The sequence below is a fragment of the Pseudorca crassidens genome, chromosome 17 (assembly GCF_039906515.1).
Source record: "Pseudorca crassidens isolate mPseCra1 chromosome 17, mPseCra1.hap1, whole genome shotgun sequence".
In the NCBI taxonomy this organism is placed as follows: domain Eukaryota; kingdom Metazoa; phylum Chordata; class Mammalia; order Artiodactyla; family Delphinidae; genus Pseudorca; species Pseudorca crassidens.
The window spans coordinates 3,092,495-3,107,922 of NC_090312.1; the positions used below are offsets into that span (position 1 = coordinate 3,092,495).

General features: G+C 54.0%; 1 protein-coding gene across 1 annotated transcript in view; it reads left to right on the forward strand.

Moving 5' to 3' along the window:
• LOC137210705 (maestro heat-like repeat family member 5) overlaps nucleotides 1-15,428 on the forward strand; it is a 47,353-nt gene that overhangs the window by 859 nt on the left and 31,066 nt on the right. The window contains 4 exon segments of the mRNA XM_067712768.1: nucleotides 13,339-13,520; nucleotides 14,597-14,659; nucleotides 14,662-14,709; nucleotides 14,712-14,740. Coding sequence (XP_067568869.1) covers nucleotides 13,339-13,520; nucleotides 14,597-14,659; nucleotides 14,662-14,709; nucleotides 14,712-14,740 — 322 coding nt within the window.

The following is a 15,428-nucleotide window of genomic DNA, read 5'->3' on the forward strand; positions in this document are numbered from 1 at the left end:
GTGAGGGGGGGCTTCCCTGGTAGCGCAGTGGTTGAGAGTCCGCCTGCCGATGCAGGGGACGCGGGTTCGTGCCCCGGTCCGGGAGGATCCCACATGCCGCGGAGCGGCTGGGCCCGTGAGCCATGGCCGCTGAGCCTGCGCGTCCAGCGCCTGTGCTCCACAAGGGGAGAGGCCACAGCAGTGAGAGGCCCGCGTACCGCAAAAAAAAAAAAAAAAACTGTGCCCTTCACTTCTCAAATCAAATGCCAGGGTGAGAATTAAGTCACATGGTCGCTCTTGGCTGTAGGGAGGCTGGGGGATGTAGTCCACACCTAGGCGGCCAGGTGCTCAGCATACGGAGGGACAACTGCCAGCCTGTCACCGTAATTGAGACAGACCCAGTGCGCGTTAGTCTGGGCTCCCCCTGAAGCCCATGGTATTGTTTCCCAGGGCTGCTGTGACAATCACCGCGCCCCTGGTGGTTCAGAACAGTATCGCTGGGATGCAGGCAAGGGCCGTGCTCCCCCCAAGGCTCCCAGGAGAATCTGCTCTTCCCTCTCCTGGCTTCTGGTGGCTGCCAGCATCCCTCGGCATCCCCGCCTCTGTGGTCACACGGCCCCCTCCTCTTCCGTCTGTGTCAAAACTCCCCCTTCCTCCCTCCCTAAGGATGCATGTGATTGCTTTAAGGGGCCACCCAGATAATCCAGATAATCTCCCCATCTGAAGATTCTTAACTTAATCACAGCCACAAAGCCCTTTTTTGCCATATAAGGTAACAATTACAGGTTCCAGGGATTGGAACATAGATCTCTTTGGGAGGTCATTATTCAGCCTAGCTCCAGGCCCTAAGGAATGATTTGACGACAGGAGGTCATGTGGGAAGTGATCCCAGCGCACGTGGTAGGGACAGAAGGAGGCCAGTGATCAAGGGTGTTATCAACTAAGTGGTTACCTCTGGGAGCCACTGGGGCTCAGTCTCATTGGGCCGTCCTGTCTGAGGGGTGAGGGGCTTGTCACCCACCCACCCCATCAGTCATGAGTTAAGTGCTGCTCCCAGGAGAGTTGATTGCCTGGCATCTTCCCCCAGCAGCCAGAGAGCACTTCAGACAAAGAAACACAGGGGCTGGCCCTGAACTACAGAAATAGGAAGAGCCCAGGGGATGGGGGTGGGAGAGACCTATATCATTTGCTCCTCAGCCCCCACCCCAAGGGGCTCACAGCGGGAGAGAGAAGTAAGAGTCAAGTCAATAAATAAACCCCAATGACGATGAGGATGTGGGAGGAGACTGTCAGGGAACCGTGAGGTCGGCAGTGACGGGGGAACACGCATAGACCATCCTGTAGTCAAGGTCAGCCTCTCAGGAAAATGACATTGAAGCTGAGGGTAAAGATGGGATGTCGCATGAAGGGAGGGAAAGAGAGTTTGAGGACATGCACGTGCAATGGCCCTGTGGAAGCAAGGAGCACAGTGCCCCAAGGAACGAGAAACAGCCCAGGAGGCCAGGTGGCTGCTGAGCAGTGCGCCAAGGGAGAGTGGGGGGGCCAGTGGGGACCTGGGGTCCCAGCCCAAGCATTCCTTCCTCCTCCACCTCGGTCACCTCCCTTCTCAGCAGCTCCCCCGCTGCGGTCTTCCCTCCCACCTCCCCCATCAGGAGAGGGAGGGGCAGAGTGGGAGGTCCAGGCTGAGGCGCACCCAGGAGGAGGGGCAGGCAGGCCCGCGCCATCCCCGCTCCCCACATAATCCCCTCCTGGCAATGCCACCGCCTCCTGGTTATTTTTAAAATCTCATTTTCAGAAAGTGGAGGAGAAAACCTCTTACTTTGGCCTTTTTCCCCCTCTTACTTTGGCGTGGAGGGAGGAGGGAGCCTGGAAGCTGAGCAGGCGCCCCCCAGCAGTGCGCCTGCATTGGGGCCCAGGGGCCCTGCTGACTCTGTCCCCCCATTCCACGGGCCCCAGAGACACGAGGCAGGACCCCTCCCTGGGCAGCCTCTTCAAAGGGGCGTGTCTGCTGCTTTCACCCAGCAGGCATTCTGTGCGTGCCTACTACATGCTAGAGCACGGCAGGGAGGGGCCTCCGGGTCTCCACCTTCGTGGGGCACAGGGTCTAGTGGGGAGAAAGGGACAACGGGGGATCCCCAAGACTGGGAGACTGGGGGAGGGGCAAAGGCTGCCTAGAGCAGGGCCAGGCAGGGTCAGGGAGGGTTCTGGCAGGTGAGGACGGCATGCATGGGCAGAACCAAGTGGGCCTGGGTGGACTGGCAGGACACGGACTGCCCCCGCGCCCCAGGGACCACGTGGGCCTGTGAGGCGGGGGCCCTGACCACCATCCCACAGGAGACGCAGCGGGGCAGGACCTCCCTGAGCCGGGAAGTCTTAGAGCCCAGGATTGGAATCCCAGCTCTGCTCCTTGAGGCTGGGCTGAGCGCGCTCCGTGGCCTTAAACATCGCAGGAGGATGCCAGGTGGTCTGATGGAGCCTTTGTGCTCCCGGGAACCATCCAGGAGGGAGAGTCTGTCTGCCTGGCCCCTCCTGTAGGTGCCCCAGCCTCCACCACCCTGTGTCCCAGAGCTCAGAGTTCACGTTGAACCAACCTCCGCAGCGACAGTAAATGCTATGGGAGCCCAGAGAAATCAGGGGTGGCGTCACAGAGGAGGTGACCTGAGCTGGGGTTCTCCAAGGGTGAATAGGAAAGGGCGAGGAGTTTCTTTAGGAAAGCAGGGGTGTGGGGGGGCGGGGCTGACACTGGTTGAAGATGGTATGGCAGACTTATTCAAGGGTGGTTATCACTACAGGTGCAGGGACCACAGTGATGGGGGTGTATGGGGGAGAGACCGGGCTCAGCTCTCAATACGGCAGGGGCAGTGGGGATTTACGGCCAAGGAGCAGGATGGGGTGTGGGCGGGGCGGAGGTGGGGCGGTCAATAGATGGAAAATTACTAAGAGGAAATATCAGGAGAAGGGGGATTCTAGCTAAATCGATGCACCAGGATTCTCCCTGAAGGCAGGCCAGGTGCTCACACCTCACCTGGGGGAGGGTGGAGGATGAGGAACCTGATCAGATGCAGGGGGGAGGGCAGGGGACGGGGGGGGGCGGGGGGTTCTTGCTGGAACAGTATTTTATGAGGAAGTGCACAGATGGGCCCAGGAGAAGGTTCTGGAACCCAAGAATCTTTGTCAAGGGCATTCCAGGAGGAAGGCACTGCACAAGCCTCAGAGGGCCGACCTGGCTGCAGCTGGGAACTGAGTTGCGGTGGAGGGGAGGGGGGCAGAGAGTCAGGGGCTGGGTAGCCGGGCAGGGTCTGGTCTGCTGGACCCTGGGTCAGGCCCCCTCCTCTCTGGGGTTAGTAACTGCAGCCTCCCGTCAGGTTCCCGGCAGGAGCCGGAGCTGGAGGGAGCCCAGGAGGGGGAGGGGCCTGTGCAAAGGCTCGGAGGTGGGAGTGAGCCGACACTCTACCCATAGCTGCCGTCTCCCAGGGGGTAGCGGGGTCACACCCCCAGGTGTGCCAAGTGCCTGGGCGGTGGGATGCCAGGGCCCCCTCCCCACGACCTGCTGTCTGGGCTCGGGAGGGCTGCGGGGAGGGGGAGAGCCCATCACTGCAGGAACGTCTCTTCCGCCTCCCCTCGTGTCCCTCCGCCTCGGGTCCTGCCTGGGCCCGCAGCGCCATCTGCCGGCGGAACAGGGAGGCGCGGGCGAGAGCAGCCTCGAGGCCCCTGTGAGCTCTGCTCTGGGGAGGGCCTGGTACCCTGGGGAGGTGGGTGTGACATGGTCTGTGGGCACCATGCTCACCCTGAACTGAGGTTTGAGGGCCTGAATTTGAACCTGGCTCTACCACCGACCGCTGTGTGACCTCCAGTCAGTTCCCGACCCTCTCTTAGCATCATCCCAATCCCAGGGTAGTGAGCAATCTGGCTCCCAGGTTGCTGTGAAAAGTGGCCACCAGGCTGGGAGCCCACACCCAGCAGAGGTGGTTCCCCCAGTGCTGAAGGTGCTCCCCAATTCCTGAGAAGTTCGTGGGGGAAGCAGGCATGCGGCATGACCCAGCCAGGGACCTGCAACCCTGACAACTACCATTTTCAAACGTGGTGAGGGGTAGTGGGAGATGGACACGGGTCAGATCCCAGGTCTCAACAGGTGTCCCTCCCTGTGTCCCCTGGGGCTGATGTCTGTCCACAGAGGAGACTTATCCACTCCCACTCCCACCAGCACCCCCTATGTGATGCTCAAATCCCCCCACCCCCCAACATCCAGCGTCCCTGGAACCCTGCAGGGATACGAGTATACTCCCTCTAAGGCAGCTCATTCATTACCTATCCAGGGCTTGCTGGAAAGTTCTCCTGTGGAAACGAGATTGCAGAAAACCTGCCTCACCGTAATCCAGGTACATTCCGAGAGCCCAGAAGGCCCAAGGGGAAGGTCTGGGGCCAGGACCCACGAAATCCCCTGAGCTCGTCCCTCGAGCTCATCCCCCTCGGGGCCCAGCCTCTCTCTGTACTCCACTTTCTCCTCCCTTCTGCCTGGAACCCTGAGGAGGGGGGGGCAGCCATAGAGGACCCCAACCTCAACGCCTCACTCTTGGCCCCAATTCCAAATTCCTAAGGGGGGGAACTGGTTGGCCCACCTTGCCCAGTCAGCCTTGTCGATGTCCAATAATGACTTGCCAAAAAGAAAAAAGAAAGAAAGAAAGAAATCAAAGGCCCTGACTGGCAGTGCTGCCCATGGCCCTGGTGTAAATGCTCCCACCACGGCTGATCTCCCTCTGCCAATGTGATGGCACAGCACGTGGAGTCTGGCAGAGATGCACGGAACCTCACCATATATAGGCACAGACACAGCTAGAAGTTATCTCTAGGACATAGGTGACAGTGAAATATAGTCCAATAAGCAGGAAGTGATGAGTTTGGGGTGCTTGCTACCTCTGTTTCTAACAGAGTCCATTGAATTGTAAGCTTCTACAGCAGTATTTAACAACCAGCTCTCAAAATCGCTGAGAATTTAAGCCCCAGTCACGCAAGCCTGTTGGCCACCAGGCAGAGAGGCTGCGGGCGGCACACCCTGGAGGCGTGAGGGCACAGCTCTCAGAGAAGGGGCACCACCAAATGCCTGTTCTGGGCCCTGCAAGGGATCGGGCCTCCCAGGGACCCTCCTTCATGGGTGGATTTGTGGACCCAGTTTTCCACAGTCCCCTGCATGGCGCCGGATGGATGGGAGAGCGCAAACGGGGCTACGTGCAGGGGCCACCCCACCCCCAGTTAGAGTGACCTGAGCAAACAGCTTGGAGAAAGTCCCAGCTCCCAGCTCCCGGGTGCGCGGTGAGGTGAAGACTCCAGGGGCCTTGGCGAGGCCTCCAGAAACCTGCCCTCCTGCTTACTTTGCCCTCGTCCCTCCCAGCCTCGGTCTCCTCCCCACCACGGTGCGAATCCACGATGCGCATCTCATGGAAGCTTGTGAAGTTCAGTCGCATTTAGACCTGGTGAGGCCGCCCACTCCGGCAGCTCTGCTGCACCGGGCGTCTGTCTTGTGCCAAGCACCTCTCAGGGAAAAGTGATTTAAGTCTCAGAACAAGCTGCGGAGGGAGCATTGCCAGCCCTGTTTCTTTCTTTTTTTTTTTTTTTAATAAATTTATTTATTTATTTTTGGCTGCGTTCGGTCTTCGTTGCTGCGCAAGGGCTTTCTCTAGTTGCAGCGAGCGGGCCCCACTCTTCATCGTGGTGCGCGGGCCTCTCACTGTCACGGCCTTTCTTTTGCGGAGCACAGGCTCCAGACACGCAGGCTCAGCGGTGTGGCTCACGGGCCTAGTTGCTCCACAGCATGTGGGATCTTCCCAGACCAGGGCTCAAACCTGTGTCTCCTGCAGCGGCAGGCGGATTCTCAACCACTGCGCCACCAGGGAAGCCCCAACCCCTGTTTCTAAAGGGGTCATGGCCTCCGAAAGGTCATCTGGCCAGCAGAACCACAACTGGGGTCTGAACCCTGGGCCAGCTCCAGAGCCCCCAAGGCCTCGGCGGTGGGCGGTGGCCACCCGTTTTCTCTGTGGTTTCCCCCATGGTGGCCCGGGTCCCCTCATGACTATCTCCAGGATGCAGGGGCTGCGGGCACAGCGTGGCTACAAGGACTCCTCGAGATCAGGGTTGGCTGGGCAGAGGGAGATGCCCATGGCCCCAGAGCAAGCTGGCCCAGCAGCAGGTCCAGGCACCAGCAGCCCACGGGCCCTGGGGCCTCCTCAATGGTAGGGCCTCCAATAGCCAAGTGTGGCGACAGGGGTCCATGCTGGGAGTCCCGGTCTGCCTCCTGGACCCAGCTTCCCCTGCAGCCATGGAACTGGACCAGGGGCCACAAGCGGGAACTCCGCTCCAGAACCGCCCAGAGACAGCTTCTGCTGGGAGGCCACACAGAGTCCCAGCTCTGCCGCTTCTTCCCTGGCACGGGGCACGCATTACTATGTATCGCTATGGAACAAATGACCCCAAACTTAGGGACTTCAGACCACACACATCTACTGCCTCACAATTGCTTGGGCTGGGAATCCAGGCAGGGATCAGCCGGGCTTCTGCCTTGGGGCGTCTCAAAGGTGCACCAAGGTGTCAGCTGGGGCCAGATCCACGGGTGTCCAGAAGGAGATAACTGAGAACCAGAGGTGGAGAGGCCGGGCCCGAGGCCACACTGGGGACATAGGTGTACACACACATGCACACACACACGCGCACATGCTGTGCCCAGAACACGGTGTTCGATTCCACAGCACTGTTCCTGCAAAGGTGTGCTGGGTGCTGGAACATTTGTGACCTCAGGGGTGAGGTCAGAGCTGGCTGGGGTGGCGGAGGGCGTGCCCAGAGATAGGACTGCTCCGCCGGGCACGAGGACAGAGCTGGCAGCACCTCCAACCGCACCCCAACAGGGACGGGCCGTGTTCAGAAAAGCCACACAGCCACACCATGGCCGACAGGACCTCTTTAGCCAGGTTCCAGAGCCCCAGGTCAGCCCAGCGCCAGGCAGGGGCACGTGGGAGCCCAGGAGGGGACCCCCATGTGGTCTTCCAGGAGAGCACCCCCTGCAGGGCAGCAGGGAGCTGACCCCCAGGCCTTGAGCCGAGAGAGGGGCCCGGCAGCTGACGTCCCCTTGACTTGGTGGAGAGGAGGCTGGGGGGTGATGTGGAAAGGGGTACTCGAATCCCAACACAGCCTTTGCCATCGCGCCACCTGTGGCTGCTGACTGCTTGTGGGAACCAAAGGTATGAGAACGAGTGGACGGATGGATAGACGACAGACAGACTGTCCACTGCTTCCCTGAACCTCGACTTCATCGAGAGGATACAGCAGCCCATGACCTAACAGACTCAAGGAACGTACACCAAGGAAGGCTCCTCTGGAGACTTTGGTCTCGTGTCCCCAGCGCCCCAGGCAGGCACGAGGGCAGTTCCACCTCCCGTGTCCAGTCGCAGGTCGGAGTCTGGCCTGAAGGCTCCCTCCCCGGCCTCCTCGGCCCCCAGCCCAGGGTGCGCTCTGTGGGGACTCAGGCATGGCTCTCCAGGCCGTCCCTCGGGGTGGGGGTGGGGGATTCCAGGGCGGGATTCCCGCCTGTGTTCCCATCCCTGTGGCTGTCCCCAGGGCAGCAGTCCGTACCCGCCTCTGAACGCAGCTCCTCTGTTCTGCACTGTTGCTTCTGCCTGCGTTGTCAGGCCTGTCTCCCCCCTCACCCCGGCACATCCTGCATCACATCTATGGCGAGAAAACGCTCCCCCTGCAGCTGTTTGCTAACTGCGTTCCTACTGTTTTTCTGTCTTTAAAAATACATCCAGTCCTGGTCGCCGTGGGGCTGGGATGCGTGTTTGTGGTGAGACAGGGGTCTCGCTTGTGGCTGTGGCCATCACTGACCCGCCCGAGGCCCCTCCTGGGCGCAGAGGGAGACCAGGCTCTGCGTGAATGGCTGAGCCCACCAGGAGCGGCAGGGGAGTGAGTGCTTTTCTGAGAGGCCGTAGGAGGAAGGGCCTTCCAGCAGGGCTCGTGTACTGAGCCCTGGTGGCCACGTCCCCAGGATGCAGCCTTTAGAGCTGGGCAGATCTGAACGTGCACTGTCCTGCAGAGGTTGTGTGTCCTGGGACGGGTCACTGAACCTCTCTGTGTCTCAGCACCCCGCAGGGTTGGTGTGAGGACAGTGTGGACATGATCAAGTCCCCAACACATGGCCATCCTCGTTGGTGCCGGTGGAGGCGCTGGTGAGGTGGGTGACGGGGCAGAGGTGACGGGAAGGGACGCGCCCATCCTTCCCGGGCAGGGGCGAGCTGCCCCGTTCCCAGAATGCCTTCATTCATTCACCACTGAATTATCCAGTCATCCAGCACCCACTCTGGGTGCCTACTTTACCAGCCAAGCCTCCCTGACCTGCTTAAAATAACCTCCACAGCTTACCCACTCCCTGGCCGGCTTGACCTTCGTCCTTCTCACTGTCCCCGGGACATAAGTGCCACGAAGGAAGGAGTTTCTGGGTGTTTCTGTCCCCTGAAGAACCCCCAGGTCCTGGAGTGGTGCCCGGCACACTGTCAGCATTTGCTAAATACTCGCTGAGTGAGTGGAGGCGGCAGGAAGGATGCCACTCAGGGCATTGTGCAGGCTCGGGGACTACAGAGCCCGTCAGCCACCCCCAAGCCAAGTGCCCCCCCGACCCAGTCTCTGTTCCCTGCACTTTATAAACGCTTTCATCCCAGCAAGTTCCCTGGTCAGGGCTGAGTCCTCTGTGTCACCAGCTCAGACATGCAGGAAAGCAACATCTCAGGCAACCCCGGGAGTGTCCCCTGCCTGGCCACAGGGTCACTGGTCCCCAAAGAGGCAGATGGCGGGGGGGGAGGGTCCTCAGGCTGGGCATGGCCAAGGGATGGGGAAGGGGCCCCCACTCCAAGCAGGGACACCACGTGGGAAGGGAGCTGAAGGAGGCAGGGCTGCTGATAGCAGCTCCAGGTGGACGGGAGGAGGACAGTCCCGCTGTTCAAGGAAGGTCCTCCCAGGAGCACGCTCTCAGCAGTATCCACTCATTCACTCGCTCAGTCAGCCTTTACTCAGGGCCTGCCCTGGGACACGTTGGGGACCCAGAGACAGCCAGCACATCCCCAGGGAAACTTGGGAAGGCAAAGGACCAGGGGTTAGTCAGTGGTGCCACCAGGTTTCCAAGGAGCTCAGGGAGAGCCAAGGAGGGCCATCAGTCAGCCAGGGAGCCAGGAGACACACCTTAGGATGCTCTTACCGAGGCAGGAAGGCTGAAGGCTGACTTCACATCAGCCTCACAAAGGGACAAGGAGGAAGGACACATGCTCTGGGCAGAGGGGAGAGCAAAGTCCCATGGTCAGCTGGAGAGGGCTCGGGCAGCTAATCCTGGTGTGGAGGCTGCAGGGGACAGACCACCAGGAAACGAGCGAGCTGGGAGGGCTGTCCCAGGGCTGTCCCCAGAAGATCCAGGCAGGGCTGATGGCTGCTTTGGACACATCGCTCTACCATGCGTTCCACAAACATTTGCTGAGCCTCTGCTAAGCATACCAGGCACTATTCCAGGCATTGGGGACACAGCTGGAAACAAGACATGAAGAGCCCTGCCCCTGGTTTACATTCCAGTGGGGGAGACAGCCAATAAACCAGACATGGTACAGTGAGTTATATGATGTTACAAGGTGAAAAGGGATATGGAAAGAAATTGACAAGTTTAGGGGGTAGAGAGTGCAGGGTGAGGGTCAGATTTTAAAGAAGTTCATCAAGAAAGAAACAATCGAGCAAAGCCTTGAAGGAGGTGTTAGACTGAGCCGAGCAGCTCTCTGAAGGAAGGACGTTCCCCAGGCCAAAGGAACAGCCAGTGCAAAGGTCCTGAGACAGAAGTGTGCCTGGTGGGTTGCAGAGCCTCAGGAGCTCACTGTACCTGGGGTGGACGGGGTTAGCAAGAAAGAGCAGAAGGAAGTGAGGTGGAGGGGATCCTTTCTGTTCTTATTTCTTTGGCTCTTGTTTTTTTTTTTTTTACTTACAGTATTTCTTTTTTATTTACGTACATTCATTTCTTGCTATTGCTAAGTAGTATTTCTGTGAATGTAACACAGTTTGTTTATGCATTCACCGGTCGAAGGACACTGGGATTTTTTCTGTTTGGGGTTATTATAAAGCCACTCTAAACATTCGTGTACAGATTTTTGTGTGAAGTCGTCATTTCACTTGAGTCAACGCCTAGGAGTGGAATAGCTGATTTGGATGGAAAATGTAGGCATCACTTTCTGAGAGAGTACCAAACTGCTTTCCACACTGGCCGTACCATTTGGCATTTTCACTGGCGATGATGGAGACTCCAGTCACTCTGCATCCTCACCAGCACTTGGTATTTTCTGATTTTTCTTATTTTATCCATTCTAGTAGATGTGTATTGATATCCCACTGTGGTTTTGATTGGTTTCCCTCATGGGGAATGATGTTGAGCTGTTTTATGGGCTTATTTGCCATTTGCTTTTTTCCTTTAGTGGAATGTCTATTTGAATTTTTTGCCTGTATTTTCTAGGTTGTTTGTGTTTTGTTTTGTTTTGTTTTGTGAGTTATTTGTATATATCAGATATAGTCTTTTATCAGATATGTGACGTGCAAATACTTCCTCCAAGTCTGAAGCTTGTCATTTCATTTTTTTATAGCTGCCTTTTGAAAAGCAGACATTCTTAATTTTGATGAATTTATTTACCAATTTTTTATTTCATGGATAGTGCTTTTGGTGTCATATACAACATATCTTTGTCCAACTCAAGGTCACAAAGTTTTCCTCCTATATTTTCTTCTAGAAGTTTTAGAATTGTAGGTTTTACTTTAAGGTCTATGATCCATTTTGAGTTAATTTATGTACGTAGTGAAGTATAAATTGGGATTTTTTTTTACATGTGTATATCCAATTATTGCAACACCATTTGTTGTATAGACTATCCTTTCTTAATAGAATTGCTTTTGTGCCTTTATCAAAATACGTGTGGCCTGCATACCAGAAAAAAAAAAAGTTTTCATCATTTCAAAGAATCAGCTTTTGGTTTCGTTGATTTTCTCTATTGTTTTCCTGTTTTCTATTCCATTAATATCTGTTCTACTTTTTATTTTCTTGTGTTAGCTTTAATATGCCCTTCTATTCCTAGTTTTTAAGATGGAAGCTTAGGTCATTGATTTCAAACCTTTATTCCTTTCTAGTACTATAAATTTTAATGTTATAAATTTCCCTCTAAGCACTGCTTTAGCTGCACCCCATGCATTTTGATATATTGTGTTTTTATTTTCCTTCAGTTCAAAATCCTTTTTACTTTCTCTTTTGATTTCTTCTTGGCCTGTGCCTTATTTTAAAATATGTTATTTAGTTTCCAAATGCTTGGGGATTTCCCACCTCTCTTTCTATTATTGGTTTCTATTTTACCAACTTGCAATTTGTTTTCTCTTTGTCCCATCTCTTCTTTGTTCTATTTTTCTTTTCTATTTTAAAATATTGCTCCACTGTCACTTGGTTTGCGCTGTTTCTGACAAGAACTAATTCTTAATCTTATGGCTCTCATTCTTTATACCTTTGTATAAAATGTATCTTTTTTTCCTCTGGCTGTTTTTAAGATTTCCTCTTTATTTCAATGTAACTTAGTGTAGTTTTCTTCATGTTTCTTTTCCTTGTGGTTCATTGAGTTTCCTGGATCTGTGGGTTTATGGTTTTCATTAACTTGAAAACTTCAGATATTATTTCTTCAAATATTTCTCTGTCCTCTTTTCTTCCCCTGTGAGGACTCATATAGGCCCTTTGTAGTTGTCCCACAACTCACTGATGCTCTGTTCCTTCTTTTTTTTTTTCCAATCTTTTTTCTATTAGTGTTACATTTTTGTATAGTTTCTGTTGTGTCTTCAAGTTCACTAATTTTTGCATCTATGGTGTCTAATCTGCTGTTAAACTCATTCTGTGTATTCTTAATCTTAAGCATTGTGTTTTTCAGCTTTTTTATATTTTCCATGTCTTTCCTTAGTGTGCTTATGTTTTAATCTACCATGTTGAAAATATGGAATATAATTATAATAATATTTCAAGTCCTTGCCTACTAATTCTCTCATTTGTGTCATTTATGTGTTGTTTTTGATCTGCTGATTTTTCTCCTCATAATGGGTCATATTTTCTTGCTGCTTCTGCATGCCTGGTAATGTTCCATTCAATGCTAGGCATTGTGAATTTTACCTTTTTGGGTACTGGATATTCCTGTACTTTATAAATATTCTTGAGCTTTGTTCTGGCATATAACTAAATTATTGAAAAACAATTTGGTCCTTTTGAGGCATTCCTTTAAGCTTTATAAGGGCAGGCCAAAGCATTCTTGTCTAGGGCTGAAATTTTTCCCCACTATTGAGATAATACCATTCATAGTACTCTGACCAATGCCCTATGAATTACAAGGTTTTCCACTCTGGCTGATGAAAACAGGAACTACTCTCAGACTATGTAAACTCCAAGAATTGTTTCCTCTGCTCCTTCGGGTGCTTTCTTTTCACACGTGTACTGATCAGCATGCAGAGAAAGACTTGGGGGGCAGGGGGTGCTCTGAAAATGTCCAGAGCTCACAGTCCCTCCCTAGGCAGCTCTCTGCTATTATTCTTCCCTGCAAACTCTGGCCACTTTGGCCTCCCCAAACTTCCACCTCTATTTCCTCAACTCAAGTAGACCACTAGGTTTTCTTGGGCTCCGCCCCCTGCACTGCAAATTAGAAGTTTTTCAGGCAGCAAAAGCTGCAGCAGTTTGGAGCCAGCCTCGCTGGTTTTCCATCCATCAGGAATCATTGTCCTGCCCTGCTTTCTGCCTAATATCTGTTATTCATGGTTTTGTATATTTTTTCCAGTTTTCCAGTTATGTAAGGCAGGAGGGTGAATTTTGTCCTTGTGACTCCATTTGGATGGAAGCACCAGTGTCATCTTCATCATTTTTAGGACTTTGGGTTTTTCTCTGAGTGCAGTGGGAAACCATGGGAGGATTCTGAGTGACTTTATCTGACACACATTTCATAGTTCAATATTAAGAGGGCTTGGCCCTCTTAATATTAGTATTAAGAGGGGTTGCCATATCCTGAGTCCTCTAATTCCTGCCAGCCATGTCTGTCCCACCAACACTTGCTGGGAAACAAGGCCCCCCCAGGCCCACTCAACCGTGTCCCTTGGGCCTCCAGACCCCTGCCCTCCTCCCAGGATTCAGTCAGTCTATTAAACAGAAGGGTGGGTGCATAGAAAACTGTTGCCAAGCCTGATCCAGACCAAGGTGGCTCTCAGCATCTACTGCACCTGCATCCAAGAACACACACAAGGGCACCCAGGCGCACACACCCAGGAGCCCCTTTTCCATTTCAGAATCTCCTCCCACATCTCTGAATCCACGAAGAACCAGTCTTACGTAAATGTGCCTCAGGATTCTGCCCCCAGGGACAGATGGATGCCCCCCACCACCATCCTGCTCTGCAAGTCACAGAGCAGCCAGGCCGCCCTGGTGCCCAAGGAACACAAGACATTCATGGAGGAAGCCTACAGCGCAGGTGACCACTGGCCCCGGGGCTCAGGCAGGGCAGTCAGGTTCCAGCAGACCCCCTCAGTCCCTCCACCCAAAGAAGTCCTGGGGACGAGGGCCAGAGGAAGTCCACTCAGCTTTCAGCAGAGCCTCCTGCCCATCCTCCTTGGCCTTTTCATGTCTCCTGAGGCACCATCCAAAATGCCTTCTCTCACCCACCACCCTCCACTCTCCTTCAGCACCTTTCACACCTTAGAACATCAGCTTACCCCTGGCCCTCTCACTGGAATGCTTTTCCCCTCATTCAAAGGATGACTTGCCCTCATCCTTCTAGGCCAACTTAAAGTGCCTCCTCCTCTGAGAAGACAGTCCCGACTCTCCACCTTAGTCAGGATTTATCACCCCTCCCCCTCTGTGTGCCCAGGGCCTTTTATACAACTCCCCAGTAATAACTCCCTAAAGTCCACCAATACTGGGTAGGGCTCCCTTGGACTGGAGGCTCCTTCAGAACAGAGCTGGGCCTTGACTCCCCTTTAAGCCGCACACACAGCCCTATGACCACACAGTGAATGAACATCATTGAATGTTGGGTGACTGGATGGAGGATGAAAGGATGAAGGAATGAATAGATGGAGGGACAGAGGGATGGGTGGATGGATGGATAAATGGATGGATGGGTAGATGAATTTTTAAATGGATGAAGAGTGGGTAGATGGATGAATAGATGAATTTATGAGTGGATGGGTAGGTAGATGGATACGTTTATTAATGGATGGATTGATGGATAGGTGGGTGATAGATGAATGGGTAAATGGATGCATGAAAAGGAGGATGAATCAGTGAATGGATGGAAATACGCATGGGTGAACAAGGATGCATTCCCTGCTTGCTTTCTTGCTTCTCATCTTACCTTGAACCCCGGAAGGACTGACAGAACAGTCAGGAGGCCCAGGATTTCCCAGTGTGTTCAGTTCCCAGCCCTCCCTTTCAGATCACTGTTTCCCATTCCCAGCCCTACCCCTTCGCTGCCCACCCAGCCCTGTTAGCACAACGTGACATTCCTACAGCACACCGATCCTCACACTTTCTTGCCATCTGCTTTAACCATCTGCTTCAAGGCGCTCCGGGACCTGAATAGTTCAGACCCCCTCCACCTGAAGTACGTCATCGAAAAATCAAGAACGTGGCTCGCGGGGACCCCAATCTGGTTCTGGAAACCATCATGACTACTTTGTAGACAACCTGGATGTGGGAACTGCTCAGGCCACTCAGGGCAGGCGTGGGGAGCAGAGGAAAGGCCTGGACCCCAAAGGGGGATCAAACCTTGGTTCCTCCAGACAGCAGCGCCATGATTTGGGGCAAGTCAATCTCATGTGTCCAATGAGCCAAGGGGGAAGGGAGGAAAGTGGACGGACACGTGTGCACCATCCTCTGAACAGTCTCTCGATAAGATTATTATGATCCCCAGAGATGAGGAAACTGAGGCTTAGGGAAGGGAAATAATTTGCCTAAAGTCACAGGGGATGGATGTTTGGGTAGATGATTGGGGGAAAGCTCTGTCTGGCTTTTTAATGAATGAGTGAATAAAAGAATGAATGGAGGGGCTTCCCTGGTGGCTCAGTGGTTAAGAATCCGCCTGCCATGCAGGAGACACGGGTTCAAGCCCTGGTCCGGGAAGATCCCACATGCCGCGGAGCAACTAAGCCCGTGAGCCATGGCCGCTGAGCCTGCGCGTCCAGAGCCTGTGCTCTGCAACGGGAGAGGCCACAACAGTGAGAAGCCCGCGTACCGCAAAAAAAAAAGAATCCACCTGCCAATGCAGGGGACACAGGTTTGAGCCCTGGTCCGGGAAGATATTGCCGTGGAGCAACTAAGCCCTTGCTCCACAAGTACTGAGCCTGCGCTCTAGAGCCCGCGAGCCACAACTACTGCGCCC